This window comes from Dendrobates tinctorius, unplaced genomic scaffold (assembly GCF_039654945.1).
Source record: "Dendrobates tinctorius isolate UK_male_01 unplaced genomic scaffold, ASM3965494v1 ptg000162l, whole genome shotgun sequence".
In the NCBI taxonomy this organism is placed as follows: domain Eukaryota; kingdom Metazoa; phylum Chordata; class Amphibia; order Anura; family Dendrobatidae; genus Dendrobates; species Dendrobates tinctorius.
The window spans coordinates 32,496,463-32,513,683 of record NW_027361829.1 but is presented as its reverse complement, the minus strand read 5'-3'; the positions used below and the strand labels follow the sequence as shown (position 1 = coordinate 32,513,683).

At 46.7% G+C, this 17,221-nt stretch overlaps 1 protein-coding gene across 2 annotated transcripts in view; it reads right to left on the bottom strand.

Annotated features, from left to right (window-relative positions):
* Positions 1-17,221, bottom strand: part of AVL9 (AVL9 cell migration associated) — a 117,236-nt gene that overhangs the window by 15,103 nt on the left and 84,912 nt on the right. For both annotated transcript variants that reach the window (XM_073549942.1, XM_073549941.1), the window contains exons 11-13: positions 2,799-2,933; positions 2,354-2,573; positions 948-1,065 (exon numbers count right to left, since the gene is read on the bottom strand). In XM_073549942.1, coding sequence (XP_073406043.1) covers positions 948-1,065; positions 2,354-2,573; positions 2,799-2,933 — 473 coding nt within the window. The remainder of the gene's footprint in view (positions 1-947; positions 1,066-2,353; positions 2,574-2,798; positions 2,934-17,221) is intronic.

Below are 17,221 nucleotides of genomic sequence, written 5' to 3'. Positions count from 1 at the left end.
GTCAAAGGTCAGGAAAGGGTTAAAGATAGGTACGCAGGGAAACGCTGGACAAGTGTGGAAATAGGCGGAGCTTCACAGAGAAAGAAAGGAGGAAGTTGCTGCCATCCGCAGCCCTCCTGAACGCTAGTGTGAAACTAGCCTAAAGGCCCTCATTTTTTAAAATGTGAACACTCCTTGTAGGGTGTCCATCTGTTGGATTGGGTGTAGTGAAAGACCTGTCGGTCCCCATTATACTAGTTCTACTGTGGTGAAATTGATGCCACTCTTGTGGTGTCTGAAAATAATTTTTGGAAATGTGAACACTTGTGGTTAGGCCTCCTTCATGCGTGTTGCCTGTAGCAGTAGGCCTCCCAGACAGTCAGGCCTCCACTTCCTTGTACTCAACTACCCGTGCTACTATCCATAAATGGTAGTCTACTGTACAAAACTGACATTTGTGCCACCTGAGTGTGGCTCAGCAGCATGAAAGCAGGTAGAGGTGTTGCATGTGGTATCAGGGCTCCCAGCAAAGGGGGCCTACACCGATCCCTCACCCACCTCGTTTAATTGCGACGTTCAATTGAAAGCTGTAAATGCTGTCCCAGACCCTGATACCTCATGCCTGGCTGATTGCTGCAGTTCCATGCTGCAATTTGTACTGTGGGTGAATTGCGGCCAATTTCCTGGCGTCTGTCCCTCACTTGATGTGTTTTGGCAGCAATTGGGGCCGTTCTAAGGTGTTGTGCGTGTGTTTGTTTTTGCCTCCCATTGAGGTGAATGGCGTTCAGCTATGTTCGGTGAATATTCGACAAATTAATCGGCGAATATTGCAAATTCAGTGAACGTAATCCGAAACGAACATTGAAATAGTCGCTCATCTCTAATTAAGAATTCATACAGAAACAAATAACCATTATTTCCTAAAACAGCTTTATTAACTTACACTCTTTTATACTGATTATTCTTACCATGGATTCACCTCCGAAAGAGCAGGATGCTTATTGCTGTTCCATACTCTATAGTTGTGTGTTATTTTCCACATTGAAATAAAAGCAGATCCATAGTCTGACAACATCTTCTCATTCTCTGCAAAGATAAAATAGCAGGAACATATGCTATCAAAGTAAAATATAACACTTCTAACAATCCCACCAGTCAGTGGAAGTTTTATCAATCATAAAATTATCCAAGACCACAGGGATCACTACTGCTCTCATATGAAGCAGGTTGGCACTCCTAAGTCTCGTGCTAGGCATAGTGTTAGGATCCTGGTTATATGGATTTGAAAGATACAGAACTTTAACTCCTTCATGACATGCGCCGTACTAGTACAGCGCATGTCGTGTCTCTATCTTTGAAGTGGACTCCGGCGCTGAGCTCACATCTTTTCGGCACATGTCAGCTGTTTTGTACAGCTGACATGTGCCTGGAACAGCCACGGGTGGAATCGCGATCCACCTGCAGCTATTAACCCGTTAAATGCCACTGTCAAACTGACAGCAGCATGTAACATGCGCTTCCGGCAATCGCATGGGAAATCCGCCCATCCGTGACCCCCGTCATGTGATTGCGGGTCATCGATGGGTTGGCATGACAAGCAGAGGTCTCCTGGAGACCTCTATGGTTGCTAGCTTGCTACGAGCACCGCCCGGTGGTCGGCGCTCATAGCAAGTGATTAATTCTGCTGCATACAGGTGATCTCATCATCACCTGCATGTAGCAGAGCCGATCGGGTTATGGCAGCCTTTAGTCTCCCATGGAGGACTATTGAAGCATGCCAAAAGTTAAAAACAAAAAAAAAAAAAAAAAAGTTTTAACAATATTAAAAAAAAATGTAAAAAGTTTAAATCACCCCCCTTTCGCCTCATTCAAAATAAATAAAAAAAAAAATCAAAAACGTACACATATCGCCGCATTCAGAATCGCCCGATCTATCAATATAAAAAAAAAGTTAACCCAATCTCTAAATGGCGTAACAAGTAAAAAAGTCAAAATGCCAGAATTAAGTTTTTTTGGTCGCCGCAACATTGCATTAAAAATGCGATCAACAGATCATATCTACACTAAAATGGAATCATTAAACACGTCAGCTCAGCTTGCAAAAAATAAGCCCTCACCCAACCCAAGATCACGAAATATGGAGACGCTACGGGTCTCGGGAAAATGTCGTAATATTTTAAATTTTTTTTAACAAACTCTTCCAGCAAAAAACAAGCCCTCACATGGCCATATTGATGGGAAAATAAAAGTTATGGCTCTGGGAAAAGGGGACAGAATAACAAAAGCAAAAACGAAAAAGGGCTCCGTCATGAAGGGGTTAAGGGAAAACAAAAAGTCTACTTAACTAGACATTATGAGTTATGAATTACACTACCTGGCTGTGCAGAGGCAGAAAGCAAAGAATGCAGGTAAAGTGCAAACTGTGCCCTGATCCATTCATCACCACCCTCCCAGCCTGTGCCATCGAGGAACACATCATCCCTGTTTTCGGTGACATGCTTCACTAAGTGGTCAATGAATCGGAGGTCGGCTGTTGTAGGGTTCAGTATCTTCCTCAGCTCAGGGTCATGAATGTTCAGTCTTGCATCTTCTACCTTAAAAACCACAATGATTATTCTTATCATCCAATACTTCAAGATGATGTTATCATGCAGCACATACTAGATGTCATGCACCAAAACACACCTCAATATTATCCACACAAACAATAAGTATATATTTTACAGACACACAGCTATATTATTAAACATACACACTTCTCTCAAAAATACTCTCAAAACGAACAAGAACCCAGCTAGGCTGCAGGCGAAATTACACACCTCAACAATGGCATCACTTAGGTGTTTCTGTTGCCGAAAGAGTATGTTAGTGGCTCCAGCCACGAATCCTCGGACACTGACATCAGACAGCAGGTGATGCTGTTGCAGGGCCATGTATGGTAAACACAAGTATCCCTAAAATAAGACCACGCATTAGAATATAAAGCAGAGATGAAATGTGAAAAATGCTGCCAGCCAATCTCTCCATGACAAAGCTTTTTCTATTTTTATGTATCGTGTTCACAGAATAAACCAATTATAACCCAGTCACTGGACAGAGGCCAAGTGTCTCATCGCTAGGTGTCCTACCACCACTGGGACCCCAACCAATCACAGGAACTGGGGTGCTGTGTCCCCTGTTTGAATGGAGTCGAAACTCGCATGCTTGATTTTATTCAAAGTCTATGGGACTGAGATGAATAATGGTGCACAGCTCCTCACATTTGGTAGTGGCCGTGAGAGGTATTGTATGTTCTCCCCCATATCAACAGATATCAGACATGAAACTATCAATTCATATATAAATTACTATTAGAAGTGCTGGAGAAACCCAATTACAACATCCACTTTAGTAAAAGTAACCATTTCTTAAAGTTCGACAAAAAACATGGATTTTTGTGATAACTCACCGTAAAATCCTTTTCGCCGAGACGCTCATTGGGGGACACAGATACTGTGGGTGTATGCATCTGCCGCTAGGAGGCTGACACTAAGTGAAAAAAAGAGGTTAGCTCCTCCTCCGCCGTATACACCCTCGCCCCTATTGCGGGCGGAAATCAGTTTGGTGCCAAAGCAGTAGGAGGACAACAAAATCAGCCTTAATACAGGTACAACATGTCCAAAACACCACCCTTGTATCAAATTAGTAAATGCATATAAATTTAAACAAAACAAGAGCCAACTGGCTAATAGGGTGGGTGCTGTGTCCCCCAATGAGCGTCTCGGAGAAAAGGATTTTACGGTGAGTTATCACAAAAATCCATGTTTCTCCTTCGCCTCATTGGGGGGACACAGATACTGTGGGACGTCCTAAAGCAGTCCCTGGGTGGGAGATTGACTTACCGATCCAAGCTACATGCAACTCTTGTTAAAAGGTGCGCCACCGCTGCATGGAGAATCCTTCTACCCAGGCTCACATCCGCTGAGGCCTGAGCATGGATATTATAATGTTTGGCAAATGTGTGCAGGCTGGACCAGGTTGCTGCCTTGCAAACCTGTTCCGTCGAAGCCTGGTGCCGAAGAGCCGAAGAGGCGCCCACTGCCCGAGTAGAGTGCGCTCTGATCCCTGCTGGAATCGGCATGCCTCTAATGCGGTAGGATTCCTGAATAGTCAAACGAATCCATCTAGCTATGGTCGATTTTGAGGCAGCTAGTCCCTTCCTGCGCCCTTTGAGGAACACGAACAGCGTGTCCGTCTGACAAAAGGGTGCCGTCCTCGACACGTTCCTCCGGAGGGCTCTTACCAGGTCCAACGTGTGAAGAGCCTTTTCCACACGGTGCACCGGTGCTGGACAAAATGAAGGCAAGACAACATCTTCATTAATGTGAAAAGAGGACACAACTTTCTGCAGAAAAGGAGGGGCTGGTCTGAGCACCACCTTATCCTTATGGAAAGTGAGGAATGGGGCTTGGCAGGATAGGGCTGCCAGTTCTGAAACCCGCCTGATAGAAGTGATGGCCACTAGGAACACCACTTTCCAGGAAAGGTACCTCAAGGAGATATCCTGAAGCAGTTCAAATGGAGCTTCCTGCAGAACACTTAGGACCAGGTTAAGGTCCCAAGCGTCCATAGGCGCCTTATAGGGAGGTACCAACTGGGAGACTCCCTGGATGAAAGTCTTCACCTGCAGATTGGTAGCAATTCCGCGCTGGAACAGGACGGATAAGGCCGATATTTGTCTCCTGAGGGAACTTGGGGCTAAGCCTGAGTCTAGGCCCGACTGGAGAAAAGTCCAGATGTTGGGGATCGAGTTCCTCAGCGGAGAAACACAGCGACCTCGACACGAAGCAAAAAACACCTTCCAGTGTGGTGGTAAATTCGTGCTCAAACAGGCTTCCGGACGCTAATCATTGTAGCGACCACCTTGCTCCCGAACCCTGCCTGGGTTAGAATCCAAGATTCAACGGCCATGTCGTCAAACACAGGGCCCCTGAGTTCGGGTGGCAAATCGGCCCTTGAGAAAGTAGATCTGGGCGCTCTGGCAGGCACCAAGGAATGTCGGCGAGCAGCTGCATTAGATCTGCGTACCACGCTCGACAGGGCCAGTCTGGGGCCAGCAGAATCGCCGGAACCCCTTCCATCTTGATCTTCTTGATGACCTTCGGAAGTAGTGGCAGTGAGAGAAATAGATATGGGAGGCGAAACTGGTTCCATGCCAGAACCAACGCGTCCACAACGATTGCATGCGGGTCCCTGGCCCGAGCGACATATGTGGGCACCTTGGCGTTCACTCTGGATGCCATCAGGTCCACATCCGGAGTTCCCCACAGCTGACAAATCTGCCGGAAGACTTCGGGATGTAGAGACCACTCTATGGACGCATGACCCTGCCGACTGAGAAAGTCTGCCACCCAGTTTTCCACACCCGGGATATGGACAGCCGAAATCACCGAGTGGTTTGCTTCGGCCCACTGCAGAACGTGCCCCACCTCGCGCATGGTTGCTCTGCTGCGGGTGCCCCCTTGGTGATTTATGCAAGCCACCGCCGTGGCATTGTCTGATTGAATCCAGAAAGGGCGGCCTGCTAGAAAGTGATGAAACTTTTGCAGAGCCAGCCGAATTGCTCGTATCTCCAATAAGTTGAGCGGGAGGCGTGCCTCCTGTGGCGACCATAGTCCCTGGGTCGTGTGGTGGCGAAACACCGCTCCCCAGCCGAGGAGACTGGCATCGGTTGTCATCACCAACCAATGGTCTGGGAGGAAAGGTTTCCCCTGGGTCAGAGAGGAAATGGTTAACCACCATCCGAGTGACTGCCCGACTTGAAAGGACAGTGAATGGATTCTTGTCCCAAGCTGACAAAAGGGCGTGCTGCAGGGGGCGAAGATGGAACTGGGCGAATGGTACCGCTTTTATTGCTGCCACCATTTTCTCTAGACTCCTCATCCCGCATCGGATGGTATGAAGGACTGGTTGACGAAGTGTCTGGACTCCCTGCCAGAGCGCTAGCACCTTTTCCTGAGGGAGAATTACCAACCCTCAGCGAGTGTCGAGAATCATTCCGAGGAAGGAGACCTTTTGAGCTGGCACAAGGGATGACTTCGCATTGACCAACCACCCTAAGCGGGCAAGAGTATCTATCGTGATGTTGACATTTTCCTCGCATGCCCGTATTGAAGGGCCTTTGACCAAGAGGTCATCCAGATAAGGCAAGACGACTATGCCTCGAGAATGCAGTATGGCCATGACAACTGCTATAACCTTTGTGAACACTCTGGGAGCCGTGGCTAGCCTGAAGGGTAGTGCTACCCAACTGAAAATGTAGATCGCTGATGGGGAGGAAAAATGGGAATATGCAGATATGCGTCCTGGATATCTATTGAGGCCAAGTATTCTCCCTGCTCCATGGCCGATATGACTGACCGGAGAGACTCCATCCGGAAATGTCTGATCCTGATGAATTTGTTCAGAAGCTTCAGGTCCAAAACAGGCCTGACAGACCCGTCCTTTTTGGGAACCGCAAAAAGGTTGGAATAGAACCCCTGATTTTTTTTGTGTTCCGGCACTGGAACAATGACTCCGTTGTGCTGGAGCAATTTGATGGTTCCCAATAGAGCCCTTGCCTGGGCATCCACCCTGGGAAGCCGGGAAAGAAAAAACAGTCTTGGAGGGTATCTGGCAAATTCTATTTCGTAACCTGAGGCCACCAATTCCTTTACCCATGCGTCATGAGCGACATTGGCCCAGACGTGGAAAAACCAGAGAAAGCGGCCGCCCACCTTGCTGGTGTCGTCTGATAATTTCCTCGAGTCATTTGGCCGACGATCTTTGGGATCTGGATCCCCTCGATCTGGGCTGCTGAGTACGCATTCTCCCCAATGGGTTGGCTATATATGAGACATGCCGCTCCCTATCCTGGTTGGGGTGGCCTGAGGCGGCGGAATTGGCCACTGTAGTCCACCCGGTGTTGCGAAAGGCCCAAAAACGTGCCTGAAACGGGTGACGAAAAAGCGGTTTGACCTTTTGTTGAGGGAGAAAACCGCTCTTTCCTCCTGTGGAGTCAGAGATAAGTTGATCCAACTTCTCCCCAAATAGGCGGCCGCACTGATAAGGCAGGGAAGTCAAGGACTTCTTAGAAGAAGAATCGGCTCGCCATGTCCTTAACCATAGGGCTCTTCTGATAGAAATTGCATTAGCTGCAGCAAGTGCCAAGCAATTGGCCGCATCCAAAGACGCATGGATTACAAAGTCTCCGGCCATCGCCATCTGACCTGCGACCTCCGAAATCTCTGCAGGTAGATCCTGCTCCTGCGCGACCTTGTTTAATATTTCTCACCATGATATCATAGCATGGCTACCCAAGTTGCTGCGAACGAGGGAGCGAGTGCTGACCCTGACGCCTTATATACTGAGCGAGCTAAGATCTCTATAAGGCGATCCGTGGGATCCTTAATCGAGGAAACACTAGGGACGGATACCAGGGTCTTAGTGACTAGGCGCGAAACCGGAGGATCCACCATCGGGGATTCCATCCATCTTTTAGGAAGGTCCGGAGCAAATGGATACCTTGTTTCGAGTGCCTTTTGACCCGAGAAACGCCTGTCTGGACGTTCTCTGTGCCGCTGCACTATGTCCTCAAACTCCAGGTGAGAGGAAAAAATTCTGTGCGGGCAGTTCACTCGCTTAAATGCCACTTCATGCCCCGTAGCCGCTGCGGGATTATCCTCAATCCCCCGGGGATGATTGACGGGCTTCTATGAGGCTGTCCACTGTTTCACGTGACCCGGGAGTGTCCAGGTCAAGGGGCTCGTCTGAGTCGCAATCTGAGGTCTGCTCGCTATCAACCACTGGTGACGGGGAGCGAGAAGCAGAGCTTACGGATGCCAAGGCACCGGATGGACTGGGCGACACTGTGTGGATTCGTTTCCTCCGGGTCTGCCTGGATTGAGAGCAGCCCCTGCAGGCCGGAGGCTTTTGTGAGGTGGAGGTTCCCTCTAAGGCCGGTGAGCCATTGTCCCTGCCCCTATCTAGAGCTTGAAGGGACTCTATTGCTCTCGTAAGCGACGCCATGGACTGTGACAGTGATAGGGCCCACTCCGGGGGATTTGACACATTGGTCACGGTCGCAGGGGAGGGCTCTTGGGCGGGATTCGCAGGCTTCGCATAATCGCTTGCTCTGTGCCCGCGGAAATGCAGCCCGACAAGAGATGCATGCAGCGTAAAAGAACGTGTGCGTCTTTGCTTTTTCGGACATGCAGTATCTGTCCGCTGCTGGGGATGTGGGGAGGAGGTAGCATCTCGTTTTCCCTGTAGCGTGGCCTCTCGGGCAGCACTTACCCCAGTCCTGCGCCCCCCCGTCCTGGCTGCTTCCTTCAAATCACGCGCCACCAGCTGTGGGAGTGAGCCAGCATGTAAAACCGCTCTAGGTGCGGTGCTTCCGTTCTGCGGCCTAGCCACGCTCCTAAGCCGGGGCCTAAATTTCTTTGCGCGGCCCCAGGGGCGGGACTTCCGGCCGCGGCCTAGCTCCGGCTGAAGCCGCAGCCTCAATTTTTCCCCTACCCGACCGGAGGGGGGGCGCGGTACACAAAAAACATGGCGCCACTAACTGCGCGGCACCGCCTGACGGATCCAGCCACCCTCAGCCTTGCATGGCCGGTGGCTCCAGCCGGCTGGGGGCTCCAGCCCTGAGATCTTTGCAGGAGCCCTCCCAGACCCTCTCCTCACCGATGATCCTCTTCAGCCTGAGCGCAGGTATGTGAGGGGGCCTTGAAAAAATAGGACGGTGCAGGCACCCTAGCTCCATCTAACCCCTTCAGAGGGTGAGGAGAGGGACTATCCGCCACCTTGCTGCACCGCAGTCTAAGCATTGGTGGAGCAGTGGGGGCCGCACAGACTAGTCTTGTGCCTCTGTACAGCCCATGGTTTCAATACCTAGGGGTGGTCAGAGCTAAGTCTGGCATTGTGTCCCACGACGCGGGAGAGGATACGTGGAGGTTTCAATATAGTACACTATAGGAACAAGAAAGCGCAAATAGGGTCTTATCAGGGTTAATATTAAAAAATATAAAATAAATTCACTCACCTATTGCAGGAGAGATCAGGCATGTACGATTAGTAAAAACACAAAAATTGAGCTTGGTTTGAGATGATACACATGCAGCGTATAAATGCATGTTGACATTGGCCATAAAACATAAAACCTGCAAAAGACAAAGTGAGCAAAAACCCTGCTGTAACTAAATAAGTAAAAGCAAAAGTGCATCTAAATAATACAGAGTTTTTAGTAATACTGTTTTTGATCAAAAGTAGCATGAAAGCCATCCCACCACGACAAGGTAACTCTGTTCGGGATAGTCCTACACTGTCTAATATTAAAAACCTTGCTTTGTGTCAAAGTTACCTCAATGTGTGAACAAGGGCAGACAAAAGGACTGGGTCCCAAACAGTAGACACCAGTCTGGGGAAGCCTTATATACAATTTCCAGCTCAGGAGAGGGAGGCCACACCTTGAGCTCAATTTTTGTGTTTTTTCTTTGTATTTTTTGCATTCTGTGCAAGCTGGGGTGTGGCCTCCCTCTCCTGAGCTGGAAATTGTATATAAAGCTTCCCCAGACTGGTGTCTACTGTTTGGGATCCAGTCCTTTTGTCTGCCCTTGTTCACACATTGAGGTCAACTTTGACACAAAGCAAGGTTTTTAATATTAGACAGTGTAGGACTATCCCGAACAGAGTTACCTTGTCGTGGTGGGATGGCTTTCATGCTACTTTTGATCAAAAACAGTATTACTAAAAACTCTGTATTATTTAGATGCACTTTTGCTTTAACTTATTTAGTTACAGCAGGGTTTTTGCTCACTTTGTCTTTTGCAGGTTTTATGTACGATTAGTAGTCAGCTGCTGCACGTCCAAAGGTCAAACAAGTGACCGCTGATATAACAATTCTTATGGAACTAATTTATGAACTTCCATGCGCTGCTTGACAAAATACAGGATTCCAATTATGGTGGAAGATCATTTATTCCAACGCGTTTTGAAGAACAATGTTTGTCATCCCCTAAGGAAGAAATAGTTCTTACTTCGAAAAGCGTTGGGAATAAATGATTAATCTTCCACCATAATTGGAAACCTGTATTTTGTCAAGCAGCGCATGGAAGTCCATAAATTAGTTCCATAAGAATTAGGATATGTGGAGGGACACTCGCCCGTTGTTGGTTTGGGGAAATCGGACCCTTTCAATAGGATCCGTTGCCCCTGTCACATCTTCATGGAAAAAGACGAAAAAAGTCTGGAGAAAAAACCAGACGTGTGCCTCCATGGACACTAAGCAAAAAACTGATTTCTGCCCGCAATAGGGGCGAGGGTGTATACGGCGGAGGAGCAAACCTCTTTTTTCACTTAGTGTCAGCCTCCTAGCGGCAGAAGCATACACCCACAGTATCTGTGTCCCCCAATGAGGCGAAGGAGAAAAGCCCATACATAGGTGATTAAAAACAGAATTTAGTTGGCGGCCAATCCTTCTGAACGAGTATGTAGCACCATTTGCCATTGGGGGGGCTTGGTGCTAACACGAGTGTACTCTTTACGGCTCTCTCTGTGGTCTGACACATTAAATGAGTTACAAAATATATAGGGTGACTGTCATGCATCAACAAATAAATGTTAACTAAAGACTAGGGTGCAATACCTTGTATGGAAAAAGAGCCATAATTCAAGCAGAAAACAGACCAGACAAATAATGGTATGCACACCTGATGCAATAAAAATGTGAAATATGTACAAATAGTTTTATTAGAAACCTGAGACATACATGTATATATTAAAATTAATGATCAAAACTTCATTACTGGGTAAGTATGCCGGACATGACAGATGTGTGAATATATTATATATATACTGTATATACATACACACACACACACACACACACACACACACACACACACATAAATATACACGCACACAAGGTCATAAATATGACAAATAGTTTTCAAGGACATAAAAATTACCACACGCAAGAGTGCCAGAATAAATCAATATACAATACTAAAGTGATACTTCCCCTGACAAAGCTGCTTTCAGCAGCGATACGTGTGGGGTTTTACCCACACCCCTGTTCCATGTGGACACTTTGCTCATTTTGGCTTGCCATATGAGATCTCCAGGACCGGTCAGGTAGCCATACTCAGGGACATTTCTACTTATTTCTACCTCCACTTTGTCATTTTCAATCTGCATCTGTTTTTTGGCTACACTTTTTCACATCATGTTACTTGCAGTCTATATCCTGTGATCCCACATAAAGCATTTGCACAGGTGGTCTTTTAACCATTAAAGCTTCAGATTGTATTATGGGCTACTAATTTCTTCTATCCATCTAGCAAGTCTCTGCAGCCTTTAGCATTTGTATATTGATTTATTCTGGCACTTTTGTGTGTGGTAATTTTTATGTCCTTGAAAATTATTTGTCATAATTATATATATATATATATATATATATATATATATATATATATATATATATATATATATATATATATATATATATATATACACATACACACACACACACACTGCTCAAAAAAATAAAGGGAACACTCAAATAACATATCCTAGATCTGAATGAATGAAATATTCTCATTAAATACTTTGTTCTGTACTAAGTTGAATGTGCTGACAACAAAACCACAATCAATGGAAATAAATGGAAATCAAATTTATTAACCAATGGAGGGCCTGAATTTGGAGTCACACACAAAATTAAAGTTGAATGTAATGTCCTTAAAGCAAGTCAAAATGATGCTCACTATTGTGTGTGGCCTCCACGTGCCAGTATGACCTCTCTACAATGCCCGATGAGGCCACGGATGGTCTCCTGAGGGATCTCCTCCCAGACCTGGACTAAAGCATCTGCCAACTCCTGGACTGTCTGTGGTGCAATGTGACGTTGGTGGATGGAGCGAGACATGATGTCCAAGATGTGTTCAATCGGATTCAGGTCTGGGGAACGGGCAGGCCAGTCCATAGCTTCAATGCCTTCATCTTGCAGCAACTGCTGACACACTCCAGCCACATGAGGTCTGGCATGGTCCTGCATTAGGAGGAAACCAGGGACAACCGCACCAGCATATGGTCTCACAAGGGGTCTGAAGATCTCATCTCGGTACCTAATGGCAGGCAGGCTACCTCTGGCGAGCACATGGAAGGTTGTGCGGTCCTCCAAAGAAATGCAACCCCACACCATTACTGACCCACTGACAAACCGATCATGCTGAACAATGTTGCAGGCAGCAGACAGCTCTCCATGGCATCTCCAGACTCTGTCACATGTGCTCAGTGTGAACCTGCTTTTATCTATGAAGAGCACAGGGTGCCAGTGGTGAGTTTGCCAATCCTGGTTTTCTGTGGCAAATGCCAAGCGTCCTGCACGGTGCTGGGCTGTGAGCACAACCCCCATCTGTGGACGTCAGGCACTCAGACCACCCTCATGGAGTCTGTTTCTAACAGTTTGTACAGACACATGCACATTTGTGGCCTGCTAGAGGTCATTTTGCAGGGCTCTGGCAGTGCTACTCCTGTTCCTCCTTGCACAAAGGCTGAGGTAGAGGTCCTGCTGCTGGGCAGTTGCCCTCCTACGGCCCCCTCCACGTTTCCTGGTGTACTGGCCTGTCTCCTGGTATCACCTCCAGCCTCTGGACACTACGCTGACAGACATAGCAAACTTTCTTGCCACAGCTCGCATTGATGTGCCATCCTGGATGAGCTGCACTACCTGAGCCACTTGTGTGTGTTGTAGAGTCCGGTCTCATGCTACCACGAGTGTGAAAGCACAACCAACATTCAAAAGTGACCAAAACTTCAGCCAGAAAGCAGTGGTACGGAGATGTGGTCTGTGGTCCCCACCTGCAGAACCACTCCTTTATTGAAGGTGTCTTGATAATTGCCAATAATTTCGATCTGTTGTCTATTCCATTTGCACAACAGCATGTGAAATTGATTGTCAATCAGTGTTGCTTCCTAAGTGGACATTTTGATTTACTTGGAGTTATATTCTGTTGTTTAAGTGTTACCTTTATTTTTTTGAGCAGTGTATACCTGTCATGTCCGGCATACTTACCCAGTAATGGAGTTTTGATCATTAATTGTTTGATATGGTCTTGGCTCAGGGGTGTGATATTATAATTATGAGCAGTTTATGTTTTTAAAGGATTTTAATATACACTATGTCGGTCTCAGGTTTCTAATAAAATTATTTTTACATATTTCACATTTTTATTGCATCAGGTGTGCATATTATTTATCTGGTCTGTTTTCTCCTTGAATAATGACACATTAAGTGAAGCGCAGTGCACATGGCCCAACGCTCCTCTTTTCAAAGAGGGACACAAATAATTGTCTATTAATCAGTGGAGATCTTACCTGCTGGATTCTCAGTGATCTAGGAGTTAACAACTAACCTGACAAATTGTGACCAAAATACTAATTTAAGGATTCCATTAATTGGAAAGGTTTTGTCTTTGGTCTACAACATTTCTACATTACGCTAAGCTCTCACCATTAGGCTAAGTGCACACGTACCGGAACTCTCGCGGAAATTACCGCGAGAATTCCGGAATTCCAGTCCGCGGGAAAATCGCATTTTAAATTCCCGCGATTTTCCCGCGGAAAAACTAGCGTTTTGTAAGCGTATTTAGCTTGCAAAATGCTAGCGTTCTCCAAGCGATCTGTAGCATCGCTTGGAGAACTGATTGACAGGTTGGTCACACTCGTCAAACATAGTGTTTGACAAGTGTGACCAACTTTTTACTACTGAGGCCGCCTATGCAGCATCAATAGTAAAAGATAGAATGTAAAAAAAAAAATAAAAAATGGTGTTATTCTTACCCTCCGACGTCCCGCGCATCCGTTCCCAGTAATCCTTTGCGAAAATGCCCGCGATGACGTCAGTTCTCGCGGGATCGCGACGTCTCGCGGTTATTCGCGATGACGTCGCGCGAATGACCGCGAGACTTCGCGATCCCGCGAGAACGGACGCCATCGCGGGCATTTTCGCAAAGGACTACTGGGAACGAGAGCGTGAAGAGAAGCAGGAATGCTGCGCGGGACGTCGGAGGGTGAGAATAACAATATTTTTTATTTTTAAATTCTATTTTTTACAGGGATATGATACCCACAGCCCGGAGGACAGTCTCCTCTCCTCCGGACCGTGGGTACCATCTGCAATTGTTCTGCTTACTTTCCGCATGGTGTGCACAGCCACATGCGGGAAGTAAGCGGAACAATGCATTCCTATGGGTGCGGGATCGCCGCGATTCCGCAAATTAATGAGCATGCTGCGGTTTTTACCGCGAAGCGATTCCGCCGCGGTAAAAACCGCAGCATTAGTACAGTATTTCGGAATCCCATAGGAATGCATGGGATGCTTATTTTTCGCGTTTTCGCGGCAAAATCGCGCGGTTAAAACCGCCGCGGAAACGCGAAAAAAACGCCACGTGTGAACTCAGCCTTACTATTTGATGCGTTTTCAACGCTGCAGATTGCTTGCATTATTTTTGTACCATTTAGCCAAGTTAGGCTATTTGCATTTTATCACTTTTTTATGCAAATTTTGCCTATTTTTGGTATGTCATGTGTTACATAAAACTACTTTGTCTTGGAAACTTCCTGTTTGCCGAGTTACCTTGTCCCCTTATGTTGTGAGGTCAAGAAACTTTTCAAAGTGCTTTATGATCCATGTAGTGCTGGACATGTGTTTATTTGACCACAACATTTTATTGGGTCCTGGTGTCTCAATTTAGTGTGATTGATTAACGAGCAGAGAGAGCCAAAAAAAAAAAAAAAAACTTAGCCTTAACCTCCTATATATTCAGACTTAGCTAGGGGGAGCATTTATGCAGGGGTGGCATTTATGCACATGTAATCTATGTACATGTATCAAAGTACTTCTGGCAGTTATAACATGGCAGTTAGACAGGGCAAGAGACAGGTAAGACATTTATATACATCTACTCTCTGTACATTTGGAGTACAACAAATATATACCATATGCATTTGTGTAATTTTTATCCTGGCCGCTGCATTCACACACATCCTCCGCCCTGGCATTAACTCTCCACACTCCATCCATATTGGCCCCTCGCTTCTTTCCTCTCCTATGTATAGCACTCATGCTCTTTTCACATTGTTAAATTGCACAGATCCAGCCAGTCCCACCATTCAACACCAGAGACGCTCTCACAAATCACTTAACCATCTGCTCACTCTTTCTATCCTCCTTCTCCTAGTTGCAGGAGACATTGCTCCCAACCCTGGTCCCCCATGTTATAGAAAGTCAAACCCCCCCACTGCTACACTCAGAAACCCCTCTAATCTTATTAATATTCCCTGCATGCCATCTGTCTCTCTTAATTGTGCACTTTGGAATTCTCGCTCAGTGTGTAACAAACTCTCCATTCATGACTTCTTCCTTTCTAATTCTCTTAACCTTCTGGCTCTTACTGAAACCTGGATCCAGCAGTCAGATACTACCGCTGCTGCTGCTCTTTCATACGGGGGGCTACACTTCTCTCATACCCCAAGATCAGACAATAGAGCTGGTGGAGGCGTTGGTCTGCTCCTATCACCAAAATGTACCTTTCAGGTTATCCCTCAAGTACCCTCACTTGTCTTCCCTTCTTTTGAGGTCCATGACGTCAGACTCTACACCCCCTTCTCCATGCGAGTGGCGGTGGTGTATCGTCCTCCCGGCCCCTCCCATCAGTTCCTGGATCATTTTGCCACTTGGCTTCCACATTTTCTCTCCTGTGACATCCCTACCCTCATCATGGGAGATTTCAACATCCCCATTGCTCTTCCCCTCTCCCCATCTGCTACTCACCTTTTATCTCTAACCTCCTCATTTGGCCTTTCGCAGCTTACTAATTCTCCAACGCATGAAGACGGAAACTCCCTCGACTTGGTCTTCTCTCGGCTTTGTGCAGTGGATGATTTTGCAAACTCCCCTCTCCCGCTCTCTGACCACAATCTTCTTTCATTCTCTATAAAGAACTGCCAGGCTGCTCAGGTCACCCCCACTGTCCAGACTTATAGAAATATACAGGCCATTAACACCCAGAAACTTCTGAAGAACTTGCAGTCTTCATTGGCCCCTATCTCCTCCCTCTCATGTCCTGATTCTGCATTGAAGCATTACAATGAAACACTTCAAACTGCCCTGGATGAATTTGCACCCCCTATAAATAGAACACCACAACGCAGACGGCGACAACCCTGGCACACGGTGCAAACACGTTTCCTGCAGCGGTGCTCCAGGTGCGCCGAACGTCTGTGGAGAAAATCCAATCTACGCTAAGATTTCATCCATTTTAAGTTTATGCTTAGAACATACAACACTGCCCTTCACCTCTCCAAACAAACCTATTTCAACACCCTCATCATCTCACTGTCCAATAACCCGAAACGTCTCTTTGACACTTTTCATTCTCTACTCAATCCAAGAGTACAGGCCCCAACCACGGAGCTCCGAGCTGACGATCTGGCCAATTACTTCAAAGAAAAAATTGACCAGATCCGACAGGAAATTACCTCCAAATCCCCTCATACCATGCACTGTCCTCCCTCCCCCACTGCATCTAACTCACTCTCTGATTTTGAACCAGTCACAGAAGAAGAAGTAAGCAGGCTCCTTGCATCTTCTCGCCCAACTACTTGCACCAGTGACCCATTTCCGTCACATCTCCTCCAGTCCCTTTCCCCTGATGTCACCCCTCACCTAACTAAGATATTTAACCTCTCTCTCTCTTCTGGTATTTTTCCCTCCTCATTTAAGCATGCCATCATACATCCACTACTTAAAAAACCATCCCTCGACCAAAACTGTGCCGCTAACTATAAACCTGTCTCTAATCTTCCCTTCATCTCTAAACTCCTGGAACGCCTGGTCCACTCCCGTCTTATCCGCTATCTCTCAGAAAACTCTGTTCTCGACCCTCTCCAATCCGGTTTCCGCTCTTTACACTCCACTGAAACTGCCCTCACTAAAGTCTCTAATGATCTGCTAACAGCTAAATCAAATGGTCATTACTCCATGCTAATTCTCTTGGATCTCTCTGCAGCATTCGACACTGTGGATCATCAGCTCCTCCTCACTATGCTCCATTCCATTGGCCTCAAGGACACCGTTCTCTCCTGGTTCTCCTCCTATCTCTCTGACCGCTCCTTTACTGTTTCTTTTGCCGGTTCCTCCTCCTCTCACCTTCCCCTTACTGTT